This window comes from Vitis vinifera, chromosome 18 (assembly GCF_030704535.1).
Source record: "Vitis vinifera cultivar Pinot Noir 40024 chromosome 18, ASM3070453v1".
Lineage (NCBI taxonomy): Eukaryota > Viridiplantae > Streptophyta > Magnoliopsida > Vitales > Vitaceae > Vitis > Vitis vinifera.
The window spans coordinates 11,429,136-11,443,217 of record NC_081822.1 but is presented as its reverse complement, the minus strand read 5'-3'; the positions used below and the strand labels follow the sequence as shown (position 1 = coordinate 11,443,217).

The 14,082-nt window shown below is 33.0% G+C and overlaps 1 protein-coding gene across 1 annotated transcript; it reads left to right on the top strand.

Moving 5' to 3' along the window:
* Positions 1 to 5,988: 5,988 nt before the first annotated feature.
* On the top strand, positions 5,989 to 8,175 carry LOC100260953 (protein EXPRESSION OF TERPENOIDS 1). The gene is made up of 2 exons (XM_002280741.4): positions 5,989 to 7,204; positions 7,616 to 8,175. The coding sequence occupies exons 1-2, from the start codon at positions 6,595 to 6,597 to the stop codon at positions 7,966 to 7,968; spliced, it is 963 nt and encodes a 320-aa protein (XP_002280777.1). The 5' UTR covers positions 5,989 to 6,594; the 3' UTR covers positions 7,969 to 8,175.
* Positions 8,176 to 14,082: the final 5,907 nt, after the last annotated feature.

The window sequence follows — 14,082 nt, the reverse complement described above, 5'->3', positions numbered from 1 at the left end:
GAAGGATGAAATAAAGCAGGTGGGGGCTTGAGGGTGGGATTAAGAGGAAATTTGGTTGTCAAAAGGGGTAGCAGGCACATGGTTGTAAAGTCCTGTGACCTTTCTTGAGACATAATGACAATGTAACGGCCAACACCCCAATAGTATACTCAAAGGGAAACCCTATCCTCTATAAATTCAGTCTATCTACAGAAATATAATAATAAATATAATAAAAATTCTAATCATGTCACGCACATGCAGGTCCAGTGGGACCAGCACCGCCGATAGGGCTTCAATTGGACCCACCCCTATGATTGGGACCATCTCAATCCCTAGGGACCCCTATTCCCTTTCATTATTAATTACCTTATTTTTTATTTTTTATTTTAAAGGGAGGAGAAAAAAAAAAAAAAAAGTTTCGTGTGCATTGTGACATGTGAACATATCCCCATTGATTGATTGTAATTATGATGAAAATGGTGTCCACAGTGAAGCCAGGCCACATCGTATCGTAATGAATATATATATATGGTTGTTCTCAACAAACGTACTTTGTTGAGTGATGCGGTATACGGTGTTGCCACGGTTGCTGATTGAGGGCAGCGTCACGTGAGTGCCTCAAAAGTTCAGTGATAGCGCCTACATGGGGAGAGGGAACATCACCCACCCAAGTAGCTGATACGCTGCATGGTTCCCCTTTATCACAGTGTCCCCCCCATGCTCCCACTGTACATTTCCTTCCCCTCTTATTTATTAATATAATCTCATACCCAAATATTAAAGAAAATAACAATCATGAATCATCAGCTTTTACAATCCATGAAATGAAATATTTCTGATTTAAAGTGGAAATGAGGAATCAACTATTTCTTGTGATGTATGTGATGGTAAGTGTACCATCAAAAAAAGAGATTCTCCATTATGTGAAAAAAAAAATTTGTACTGTCCACTGTGAAGATTCACTCCTTTCTTTTTTGACTCCTTTTCCATGTTCAATTACCACCGGCGTACATGTATTAGGCGAATGGAAGGGTGAAAAAGTAGATTCTTCTTTATCAAAATGGTGAAACATTAATTTTAATAGCCGTAGGGATCGAAAATGTAAAAATTAGACCTTATAGATTTGAACTCCGTAGAATGGAGCCCACTCCTTCTTGGGCCTCCATTAGGACCATTGCACTGCTACCACCTTTATATCGTGAGGTATTAGAACAGATGGGAGGTGCAGGATCACCAGCTGAGGGTGCATCCACCAGAACCCTACTCCATAAAAATAAATAATAACAATAATACTAATAATAATAATGAGAAGGAGGAGGAGGAGGATTTATTAGAGGACGCCGAGAGAAAGAGAGAGAGAGAGAGAGAGAGTCAACTGAAGAAAGCGAGCGCAGGGCTCGAGAGTGAAAGAAAGGGACACAATTATTGGGACTCGCACACACAACACCATCCACCCACCCAATCACTCCTCTTTTTACCCCCCTCCCCATCTTCACCCTCTCATTTTGTTCCCAAAAAGGTTTGCCTCCCCTCCCCATTTCAATTTCCCCCTTTTTCTCAACCCTCTAAACTTAATGTCACATCACCACTTGTGTCTTTATTCCATGCCCTAATTTGAATTCAAAAACACCAACAAATATGTATGTAACACGCTCCCTTCAAACATTATTTTTTATTTTATTTTTTTTCAAAATCATATTAGTCAACCTTTCCTATGTATGTCATATACGACCCAAACAAAAAATCATATACCCAAATGCCTTAAAAGCTTCATTGAAATCTTTGAAGAGGCGTAGGAAAGTGGATACGACAATCTTTGATATTTATTGTAAGGAATTTTCGTGTGGAACGGGTAACTTCCCATACCATCACGTTCTTAAAAAAAAAAAAATTGAAATAAGGGACTCAAGTTCGTCAAAAGTAAGGGCACCTTATTTGACACCAATCAGAGAAATCAATAAAATAAAAAAGAAAAAGAAAATGAGGCGAATCCAGCAAAAGGGAGGCTTTGCCTCGGGCCCCTAATGATATTTCTTTAATATTATTAATAATTATTAGTATTTTCATTGAATTTCTGTGCCTGCCTATCATTGCTGTGGAAATTATTATTTTTAGCGTGAATTTAGAGCTATAATTTTATAATAATACCAAGACTTTTTCTATGGCACGCAAAACCAATTTTGTCAAGGGGTTCTTGTACGGCGCGGTTTAGGCTGCCGGGGCCGTACGAGTTTATTATTGAAATACATTAAATAAGCCTCAGTTCTTTGAACTCTTCACGTGATTTCTCAATCTTGCCACGTCTCCCGCCTTAAAGTTTCCTAATGATCCTCCATCCACCCTCCATCCATGATTTTTTTTTACACTAGTGGAACTGCCACGTCATATTATAACTTTATTTCTACAAAAATATCAAATCCTCAAATTGCATCCTAAAAAGGACTAAATTATAGAGCAACGCCACCAAATTTTTTTTACTAAATAAATAAATTGTAAAAGAGTGTTTGGTTAATACTTAATGATTTAAATTAATTTTTAATTAAATTATATTTAAATTATTAATTTGAAACCTATTATTTAATTCTTACCTTAAATATTAAAATTATTTAATAAAATTAACTTAAAATTTATTCTTAATTATCAAATTAATATATTTATCATTTTAAATTATAATTAAACAAAATAGCTTAAATAATAATGGAAGTTATGGAGTAACAAAAGAGATGGTATAAATAACTAGAACAAATATGAATAAAAATAAAAAAGGTGAACTTAAAAATAATAAGTTAGTTCTTCTTACTTATTACTTAAAATTATTTTTTATTTTAAATCATAATATTAAATTATTTTATCAAACATACTTGATTTACTTATCAATTTGAATTAAGTTATTAAGGTTGTGTTTGTTTATTCACTGAATAGAAAAACCTAAAATATTTAGTTTTTTTTATTAAGTTAAAAGTAATCTATTGATATTAACTAACATAATTAAAGTAAACTTGTTGTCGATAAGTTTGATATAGTTATGATAATTGATATCAAAATATTACTTTTAACTAAATAAAAAAACCTAAATATTTTTATTTTTTATATTCAGTAAAAAAAATACACTACTTAAGTCAATTTATCAAACACCTACTAAGTTTAAACTTTTATAATATGTTTTCATTGACCCTAATTTATCATTTCTAGTATAAGTTAATTTTATTCTTAATTTATTATCATGTTTGAATATTTTTTAATGAGAATAAGAAAAAAATTCATCAACATGAAAATCAAATTCAATTCTCATTAAAGTTTTGATTCCTTTATTCGTCGTAGCATTGTGATTCACTTTTATTCGTATCCTATTTTCATTATTGTTTCTACGTACTATTCTTATTATAGTATTTTAAGTCGAGTGACATATGATTATATTATATTAATGTTTGATTTGTATAAAAAAAATAGAATAGAAAATATATTTAGTGTTTCATATTTATTTAAAATATAAATTACATTGCATTTTAACTTTTGATATTAAAAAAATTAATAAATATTATTCATATTTAATATTATTTGAAATTTGTCATATATTATGTCATTTTTATTTCTTTATTAGTAATATTCATTATTAGAAAATTTAAAATATATTTATTATATTATTTGATGAATATCTACAAACACTTTATATATATATATATATATATATATATATTAAATTTTATGTTGCATTTTATAATAATTTTTTAGATATTTTATTTTTCAAACTATAATTTGAACTTATTAATCAAAACTATAACGATTAAGACATGTATATCTCGACTTAAAATTATCTTCTCCTAACACTTCTTTCATCATATATTTATTTTATTCTACCGTATAGAATAGGTTATCTCGTTTTTAAACAAGTACGAAATCCTAGGATATTATATATAAGACACAAACATTGAATTTGATTGGAAGTGATATATATCAAGCATATCATATCTAATAAAATATATTATATTATCCCAATGTTTTGTTTTATAAGGAATGCAAAACGTAATAGAAAATATATTCAATGTTTGTATAAAATAAAATCATATTATATTTTAATATTTGCTACTAAAAAAATATGAAATCTCTCCTGTATTTAGTATTGGTTGGAAATTATTTTATAATTTATCATTTAAAATATTTTTTTTATTTGTTAATAATATTCATGATTAAAACATTTAAAATTTATAAATAAAAAATATCACGTTACTAAATATTAAAAACATAAAACATTGCATATATATATATATATATATATATATATATATATATATATTAGTATTTTTTTGTATTTTATATATTTTATTGAATTATAATTATAATATTTTGTGTTTCAAAACGAGCAATATAAAAATTTAAATATAAAAAAGATTTATATGAGAAGAATAAATTTATGATCTATAGACTGTGCATATCTTAGTTTATGCATCATAAGTAATCATTACAGACAACGAGGGAAATGTAAAGATGCACACGAAGATTAGTTTGTAACATTTATTCAAGCATTTTGTATTTGACATCTTCGATCACATGAATTCCCACTATCATTGTGTATACTTTCTTACACATTGTCTATCAAAGACCCATTATACACAAATATATGCGTACATATTTCGAACGAGGTTATTATGTAAATCAACCTCCTTTTTGTAAAAATGATTATATGACCTAACGTCATGTGTACGTGCACTTATGTGGAATAACCATAAAATCTAAAATCAATTTTAATAATTAATAAAATTATATAATGTTTGAATTGAATTTGAAATAAATTAGACACGTTAACCTTAAAATTTCAAATTATAATTTCACTAATTATTTTTTCTTTGACTTTTTACCATAATTACATAGCATACTAGGTTATTTGAGTTTGTTACATATCTTTGATGTCAAAATAGGATTATTATATTACATTCATTGTTCATATCCTTATATTTGATTATTTCACTAGGATAATTTATCCTATCTTATTGTCAATTAAAAACATAAAATACGATATATCATCTCAATTACAAGTAAAGATATAAAACAATAAGGTTCACAAATAATTTGGACAAAGAAAAGAAAGGTGATTTGGACGTAAAGAGTTTATACCCATTGCCAAATTAAAAGGAAATCGAGAAATTTAAATGATCATGTCATACTTTTCTATGAGACGCCAAATAAATAGAGTTTTAACAGCAAAGAAAAGACATAAAAACAAATCATCCGATGGAAATCGAAAGGGGAGTGCTCAATATTTAATTTCTGAAAATGTTGGGAGTGATGTCCTGTGAAGAGAATAAAAGGGAAAGAAGGTGTTCATATCTCGCATGTCCTTTATGAAATATTGGAGATTTGGAGGTACAATATGAGTGTTAATTTTGTTCATACCTTATCCCATTATTATAATTTACACGGTACTTTATATTTGGCACTACATGTATGGCTGTGTATTGCCAGTCGACAAAGACACATGCAGTGCCCTAGTTGAGACGCAGGCGTGCAGAGATTGGAGTGTCCAGCATTCACTTGGTATTCAGAATTCAGAGTCATACGCATGGAGATATAAGACGGTGTTGACCTCCTGATTTGGAAACCCAATATGGTGAATTAGTAAATAATTGAATCGATTTATTGAGAACCTAAGCAGATAAATAAGTCAAAATTTTAATAATTAGGGGAAGAATTTGAGGGGAATACGAGGCATTCAACGTGAAAACAATACGAGGTGAGTCGGAGCGCAACACACTGCAGAATATCGCACGAAATTCGATAACAGTGTTGGGGGGAGTTGGTGACGATTGGCGTCACAGGCTCTGCGCCGACCGTCGGATGGTGATGGGACGAGTGTGATGGGTGATGGAGGCGTCGGTCAGAAATAATTGTGACGGGCACATGTGATGCAGTGATGGGGCGGTTTATGGTTTCATGGGTAGACTTCATTGATTAAAAATTAATAAAATCAACTTAATTATAGGAGGAGGGGAGAGTCAGAAAAAGTAGAAGCGTGTTTTCCGGTGCAAAGAAGAATATGCAAAAGAAGGGGGGTGATGAGACACGTGGGGGGCGGGGGACCGTAGGATGGGCATGCAAGGGCCGTGATTGAGTCAGCATTGATGAGATTAATTGTAAGTAACTGGGAGAGAACTGGAGAGGTGGCTTTGAGAGATAGATTTTTCAGTTGCTCTCTACCTCATCAAGGTACAACAAAACCAGCAGTGGGGAGTGAGAGGGAAGAGGGTGTGGGGGGGTTTTTGGGATAAATGAGGGTGCAGAGGTGTAGCAGTATCCATGGCGGCGTTGCAGAGCTCTAATTCCGTGCTATTATTGCTTGAAAGTTGAAACAATAGAAAGAGAATTGAAGTGAGTCAAGAAAGGATTCACCGTTTCTCTATAAGGAATCAGATTATTGTTTGGAAAAGCTGCAAAACCCCATCACAACAACAAAAGACTCTCAGAATGCACAACCCCCACAGAAAGAGTCAGAATCAGAAGGACCCAGAAATAGCAACCACTGATCCTTGAATTTTCCATAGCCGCTTCTCTCAAGTAAGCTTCTGCTATGGATTTTCTCTCCGAATTGAGGCTAACATCAGTTTTCGGGTTGACGCAATGGCTGGGTACTTCTCACTAGGTGGGCGAGAGAGGGTGAATCTACGGGAAGAAGGAGAAGAAGAGAAGGTTGTGCACAACCCTGGAAACGAAATCCCCTCGAATAGCTTGTTTTTGTATAGAAACGAGGAGATCTACAACAAGGGTTTCGAGCTATGGCAACAGTACTGTCATCAACGGCTGCATCAACCGCAAAATATAGTATTCTCCTCCTCTGCAACATTCGGAGTCAGCACTCCTAGTGGAAGAACATACAACCTGTCTGATGAGTCGTGTAGATCGGGATTCACGGTGATGAGGCAAGGTGGAGGAGGAGGTGGCATGAATTGCCAGGACTGCGGCAACCAAGCCAAGAAGGACTGCATCCATATGAGATGCAGGACTTGCTGCAAGAGCCGAGGGTTTCCGTGCCCGACCCACGTCAAGAGTACTTGGGTTCCTGCTGCCAAAAGGCGTGAGAGGCAACTACAACTCGCTGCTTTCCAACAACAGCAGCAGCAGCAGCAGCAACAACAGGAACAACAACACCAACAACAGCAGATCCGAGGAGAGAATCAGAAAAGGCAGAGAGAGAATCCAGTTGCTCCCGCTCTAGCTACCACCACGTCAGGTAAACTTGTTGTTTACAATACAAACAAAGAAATATGGAATACAAAGAATTGATAGGTTTTGGACTGAAATTTAGGATGGTATATGAAGAAATCTCCAGGACTATGTGTATCTGTGATGCTGGAGTTTTTTGTGAGGAAAGATAAACAGGAATTTTCAACACTTGCTGTACTACTACCCAACAAAACCCTATCGTTTGCGTGATCAAGTCTTCCTCCACAGTCACCAACCCACCTCCTTTTCTTTCCCTTTTCTTTTCTTCCTTCTTTTTTCTACACTACTGTTGCTAAGTAAGACTGACGAAAAAGGGTTCATGGAATTAGTAAAAATGCTTGATCTTTCTCTCTTTCTTTCTGTTTGTTCAGTAAAATGTTTTGCTTTGATTTATTCTCAACTTTCTGCAAATGATTAGGGTTGGAAGTGGGACACTTTCCCTCTGAAGTTAATTCTCCGGCCTACTTCCGCTGCGTAAGAGTAAGCGCCATGGATGAGGCAGACGAGCAGTTGGCGTATCAGACTGCTGTTAACATCGGAGGGCATGTTTTCAAGGGAATTCTCTATGATCACGGCCCTGAAAGTCGTTATGGGGGCGAGAGCTCCTCCGGTGGAGGCAGCGGCAGTCAACAACACAATCTTATCACTGCACCCCCCGGCGTAACTACTACAAGCAACCAAGCTACCACATTGCTTGATCCTTCTTTATACCCAGCTCCACTCAACGTTTTCATGGCGGGTACGCAATTCTTCCCACCCCCAAGACCTTAAACAACCCTCTCTAAGCTTCTTTCCTTCTAACCAGTCTTGAATTCTATATTGTTCCTAATGTTATTGTGGTGGTAGCCAGTGCTATTTTAACACTCTCTGAAGTAGAGAGTAAATGAAAAGAGAAATGACAAATGAGGATGATATGACTTGGGGATGTTGGTTTTGTTCAAATTTCAATGCAAAATTTTCATAGTTATTTGATCTTTATTGGTAACCCATTAAGCTTCCTGTTATCATTTTGAGTGTATCCCTTTGAGTCTTTGACCATGTGGATGTGTGCAGTTTTTGATATGATGTATCTTCTTTCCCCCTAAAAATCAGGGTTCTTCTTTGCTTATCGTTTTTCTCATTCGGGCTGATATTCAATTCGCTTTCTGGCTTGTCTCGAAGTCGAAGCTGCTTTTTTTCCCGTTTCCCCGTTTACTTGCCGGATGAAAATGTGGAATGAAATAATAGCTTTCGTGTTTGGTTAAGCAAAGAATTTTGAAGTCCTTCTGTATTTTGTTTTTTTACTAATCATTTTTTTTTTCCTTCCTTTTTTAAAAGAGAAAATTTGGGGCATGGTCGCTTGGGGGTCCAGCTTTTGAAGTGTTCCCATGCATTGCCAAATGTTGTCATTCAAATCCAGAAGATAAACCCCATGAAGATCCCTCATTTTTCTCTTCGTGGACATGGGGATAACGTTGGCATTCATATCACTTGTTTACAAAAGAAAACAAAGCAAAACAAGAGAACAGAAAATCGATCAAGTACATGATATGGACATGCATGGATGTGACCTCCTGGTAGAATGGAAACTGAGGCCCATTAGTTGATGATGATGCTCAAGTTGGGTGCTTCTGAAACCATATGCATACTTGCTACATGTTTGAGTGTGTAAGATTTAAATATCGATATCATTGTTATGGTACATAGGATATGATGAGATGAACATAGCCGAAAGGGAAAAGAATGACATTTCATAGGGTTAGAGATACCTTTTTAGACTGCCTGATTTAGTAAAGGGATTAGTAAAATTTCCTGAGTTTGAAATTTCTTATCTAAGTAAAACATTAACTTATGATGAATACTCAATTTTGTGACATCCATCTTTCTCATCTTCTTGCAATGAAGCCTAGCCAGTTGAGGAGTTTCAAAACTTGAAGCTAGCTTCCATATATTTTCTTGCCCCCTCAAATACATAACCTACCTATTAGGTAAACCTGCCTGTTAGACATTTAAGTCCTGAGAGGAATTGAGAACCCAGGTGATTCAATGGTCAGTGCCTAGCTATTTGGTTGTAGAGGGGAACAAGTGGCCTATAAACCACTGAGGGATCAAATTAATGGGCTTGGAAGTGAGTACTGTTGCCTCCGTGTAACAAATGCTACATGAGTTTACACATGTAGGGAGGGAATAGTGATCAAAAGTACTATTTGTATATTTGACTGAGTCAGTAAAAATGAGAATTAAATATCCCATTTTTCATTGGTTTTTATTACTGAGTGTTTTGCCATGCGTAATTAATTGTGTTTCATGTGGCATTTGATTGGCATGGATTGCTCATGCCATTTTAAGGAGACATGTGATTTTACCTGAATTGGTTAAAAATGAGGTCGTCATATTGCAATAGCTACTAGCATCATTCCATCTTTCTTGGTAATTATGTCTTTGTGATCCTACTGGTGATTTCATTTCATGGAAGGAACTTGTGCGTACAAATTAGGCAAAGCACAATGGAATCATTTCACCTCCATTTGATATTTAAAGTGCCCCTTAGGAGCTAGGGTGCAAATTCTATGTAAAATAGACATTTGAATGAACATTTATTGGCATACATATACACGAAAATTAAGTAAGAAATGTCTCAGCTTCAAAAAAGCAGCAGGAACAGTCCATGGAGCCTGTGCACAAAGCTTTAAACGAAGTAAGGATTTTGAATGTGTTCCTGGATGCATTTTCATGGTGGAGAAGGCTATTCATTGGATATAAAAGCATATATGATAGCAACTTTATACTGGATTCCTTGTATTTTCTTTAACAATCATAGGCCAGTTGTCATAATTCCATGTTCTTTTGTCCAATATATAACACACTGAATTGTTACACCGTAAATATTTAAATTCCATGTAAATGCATATTGATTACTTCTAGGACATAACCCATCTCTTTTCCTTTGGTTTGGGTTCCGCATTGAGACAAGGAAGGAACTGTTATTTCAAATAATTCCAGGAATCTTCCTTTTTCTGTTCGTTTGCAGCTTATGTTGAACTAAGAAATTGTTTCCCACCTCTCAGCTGTGAAACACAGTGGTTTGCTATTGTTTCTTTCCATTACTGCAATTCATATTTGCATTTTGCTCAAGCTATGAAATTTGTACGCCGAAACTGAACCGAGAAGGGAAAGAAAAATTCCTGAAACTTGTGTCATATCCTTTCTTTGTAGATGCCAAATTGCTTTGATTTGTGATAATTTATTTAACCCACTATTGCTTCTGCTGAGAAAGCCAAATACAAGGGACATTATTCGCTGTTCCTTGTTGGTTTCCTTTCCTTTTCTGCACTTATCAATTTAATTGCAAACAGTATGCCGAGCCTCATATGGCTAGGCTAATGAGACCATTTATTATTTCCAGATCTACCAGTTGTAGGAGATCTCTTCCTAGACTTACCTGAATTGGGCTCCGCTGTCGTACTCATTGAAAGTTCAAGTTGTCTTGCTTTTCCATTCTCTTATTCGAATAGTAAAACTCAAAGCAGTTACGGAAAACGTTCTTACCAAAGTGCAATAAAATAAATAGAACAAGAAGTAAAGGTGATCAAGCATGGAATGAAGTGAAGGCCTTTGAACCGTCTGAAGGCACTGCATATGGTAGTGCCCAGTTAAGCTAGTAGGGGACGACATCATGTAGTAGGGCGAGGTCGGGTGGGGGAATAGCTCGTAGGTGGTAAGGTAAGACTGAGGCTATCAAAGCTAAAGAAGCATTAACTTTTAGGTGGTGTAGACGGATTTCAATTCCAACGAGGATTATGCTTTTTTGCTTGGAGGAAACTTAAAAATGATTCTCAATTGTTTTTAAAAATAAAATTCTATTTGCAAAATCAGATACGAAAAGCAATTTAATTCTAAAAAGGTTTTTAAATATTTTTATTTTTTCTTTTATTTGTCATAATACTTGAAATTTATTCTAAAAAATAATTTATTTTCTATAAAAATTTGTTGTCAATTTTTTCTCAAAAACTATTTTTAATAAACAAACATATTTTTAATTTAAACTTTTGATTTTTGTTATAACAAGCAAAAAATTATTTTAAAAAAAATAATAAAAAATTCCAAACATGCTCCCTTTAATCTACTCAGATCACTAAATCCATGCGTGGAGAAAATGTAAAACCTCCCTTATAATTTAAACTTTAATGGGCATGTCTTTAAAGATGGGCATGCAGCATAGAGGACTCCCACTAATTGAAATCTAGGTTCACGGGAGACCTTTCTTGGTAGCCTTTTGCTATTTAATCAATATATTGACAACCATAACATACTTGCATGGACATGATAAGTGGAAGCCAGAAAAGGAAAAATACAATAGAAAACATCTGTCACAGGTACATCAGTATACCGTAGAAGACACCCCAAACAAAACCATGGGTGGAATGAAGAGACCAAAGGGATTTCGGAATACGAAAATTCAAGAGAATTGAAGAATAAAAATATCATATATGTTGGGGCAAGCAACCGAAGACAACATGCATGCCTCTTGTGAGCGCACAGCGTGACTTCTTCTGTCATTTACCGGAAAAGGCGGACACATCACGTTTTTTCGGCATCTCTCAATACCATGACATGACGCGTTATGATTGGGAACTAGAAGAATATGAGGGGAGGACTGGAGTAGTTAGCTCCTGATGCTTCTTCACCCTTGTTAGTGGTGAAAAAAGCCAAACCCACGAAGAACAAGTGAACAAACTACCGGGGTTTTATCACCATAGGCACTCTAGGGTGTGGAATGTTTAGCATGGTAGGTTGAGCCCCGGCGCATGGGAATCTTCTTTCTTTATATATCTCCTTCTTCTCATCTGCGATACTCCACTGTGGTCCATACTCCAAAAACCAGTTTTATTTGCACTTACCGACTTACGACTGTTTTTTTCTTTGTCGCTGCAGCCTTCTTGGTATGGCTTATTCCTTTGGATCCTCTCTTATCTCTGAAAAAAAAAAATGCCAAATTAGTTGTTCCATGGGAAGCTCTCGTTTTTCCAGGCTTAAGATTGTTGATAGTCCTTTTGGATGACAAGGGTATTGGGTTTATCATTTGGCTCATGCTTGCCCTTTGGTCAGTTTGTGCCTCTTCTCCCTCCACACAAAAAAGAGAGAATAGATAGAGGGGGGGTTGTGGTGGGGGAGGGGTGGGCGAATGGTCAAGTAAGGGTGCAATCATGTCACATCAATCCCTAAGCATGGCATGCTGTTTTCAAAAATTAAGACAACTTTATGATACAAAGTCTTTAGGTATCTTATTTTAGATATTTTTCACCGTGAAAATAATATAAGATGTTTTGGATTTGTCTATAATCCCCCAATCGTATTAAAATTTTCTATTCATGTGTCTGTTAAAGAATCCTTTTAAATCACATCAAACCTTGCGGACAAAAAACAAAACCCAAAAAAATCGCTTTTATTTATTTTCTTTGAATCATGATTCTCAAAAAATACTAAATAGAAAAAATTACGAAAAATAATTTTCTCATATTTATTCTATGAAAATATAAATATAAAATAAATATAATTAAAATAAATTAGAAACTTGTATATATTTCAATTGTTTAATTTTTATATTAAAAAATTAAAATAAATTAAATAAATTTGAAGTGATATATAAAAATAATTTATTATTTTTTAATTTTAATTTCTTATTATCTCTCCTCAATTTTTTTATAAATCAAATATAATCTTATGGAAATAAAACCTTCTAAAAAATACACAAGGATATAATATTATTTTTATATTAATTTAAAAATATCAATAAAAAATGAGAAAATTAGTATAAAGCAATAGAAAGAAAATGTTTGAAAAATTGAATGGAGTACTTTTTTTCTTATTATTTTTATAAATAAAAAATAATTCATGTACGTTCATCAGCTTGGAAAGTGCCTTGTCGTATATATATATATTTAATAAAAAATAAGGTTTGTTCACGTGCCTCACATTGGAATGTTAGTTGATAGAGTCAATATTAGGTAAATTTTTTATTAAATATTTAATAAAAAATACAAAGAATTAATATTATAAAATATTTTATATATATGTTTTAATTTTAATATTATGCAATAAAAAACGTAGATATAAATTTTTAAAAAGAATTTAAATTTTTCAGAAGTGGTTGAAAATGTCGGGGAGAATAAGTGATATAAAATAATATAAAAGAATAAAAATAAATAGAAATGATAAAATAATTATAAATGAGACAAGCTTATCGAGAGAGTATTTAGATAATAATAAATGACACCACTAAAAGAGATCAACTATATATGATTATTGTAGTTTGTTTTTCATGTGGTTCTTTCCTATTGAAGCCATCTTAGAATTTAAAAATAATTTATATTTATTTCATTAACTTATATATTTTTCACTTTTATTTATTCATCAATAAAAATGATAATTTTTTTTAAAAAAATAAAAATATTATTTTGAGAACTTGCGAATTTTAATAAGAGTAATAATACTCAATTATTTTTAAAATATTGATAAAATATAAGTTTATGTTTGAATAGATTTAGGTGGTGTTTGTTTTTTTAACTTTTTGCTGAAAACAATTTATTTTCAGAATTTAGATTATTTGTTTTTCTATTTTTTCATGATCTATTATAAACTTTTTACTAAAAAAAAAAATCAAAATATATAACTTTTTCTAAATAAAAAATATAATATATTGGTTTTTTTTTACTTTTTAATACTTAATAAAAATAAAATACTATAAAAATAAACAACCTACTATTTAACACTATTAAGTATTAAGGTTATATTTAGAATTAAGTAAAAAAATAAACATAACCAAAATGACCAAAATACTGAGAAATACTATAAATCAAATCAAATCAAATAAATTAGAGAGGAAATCCAAACATGTTTGATTAG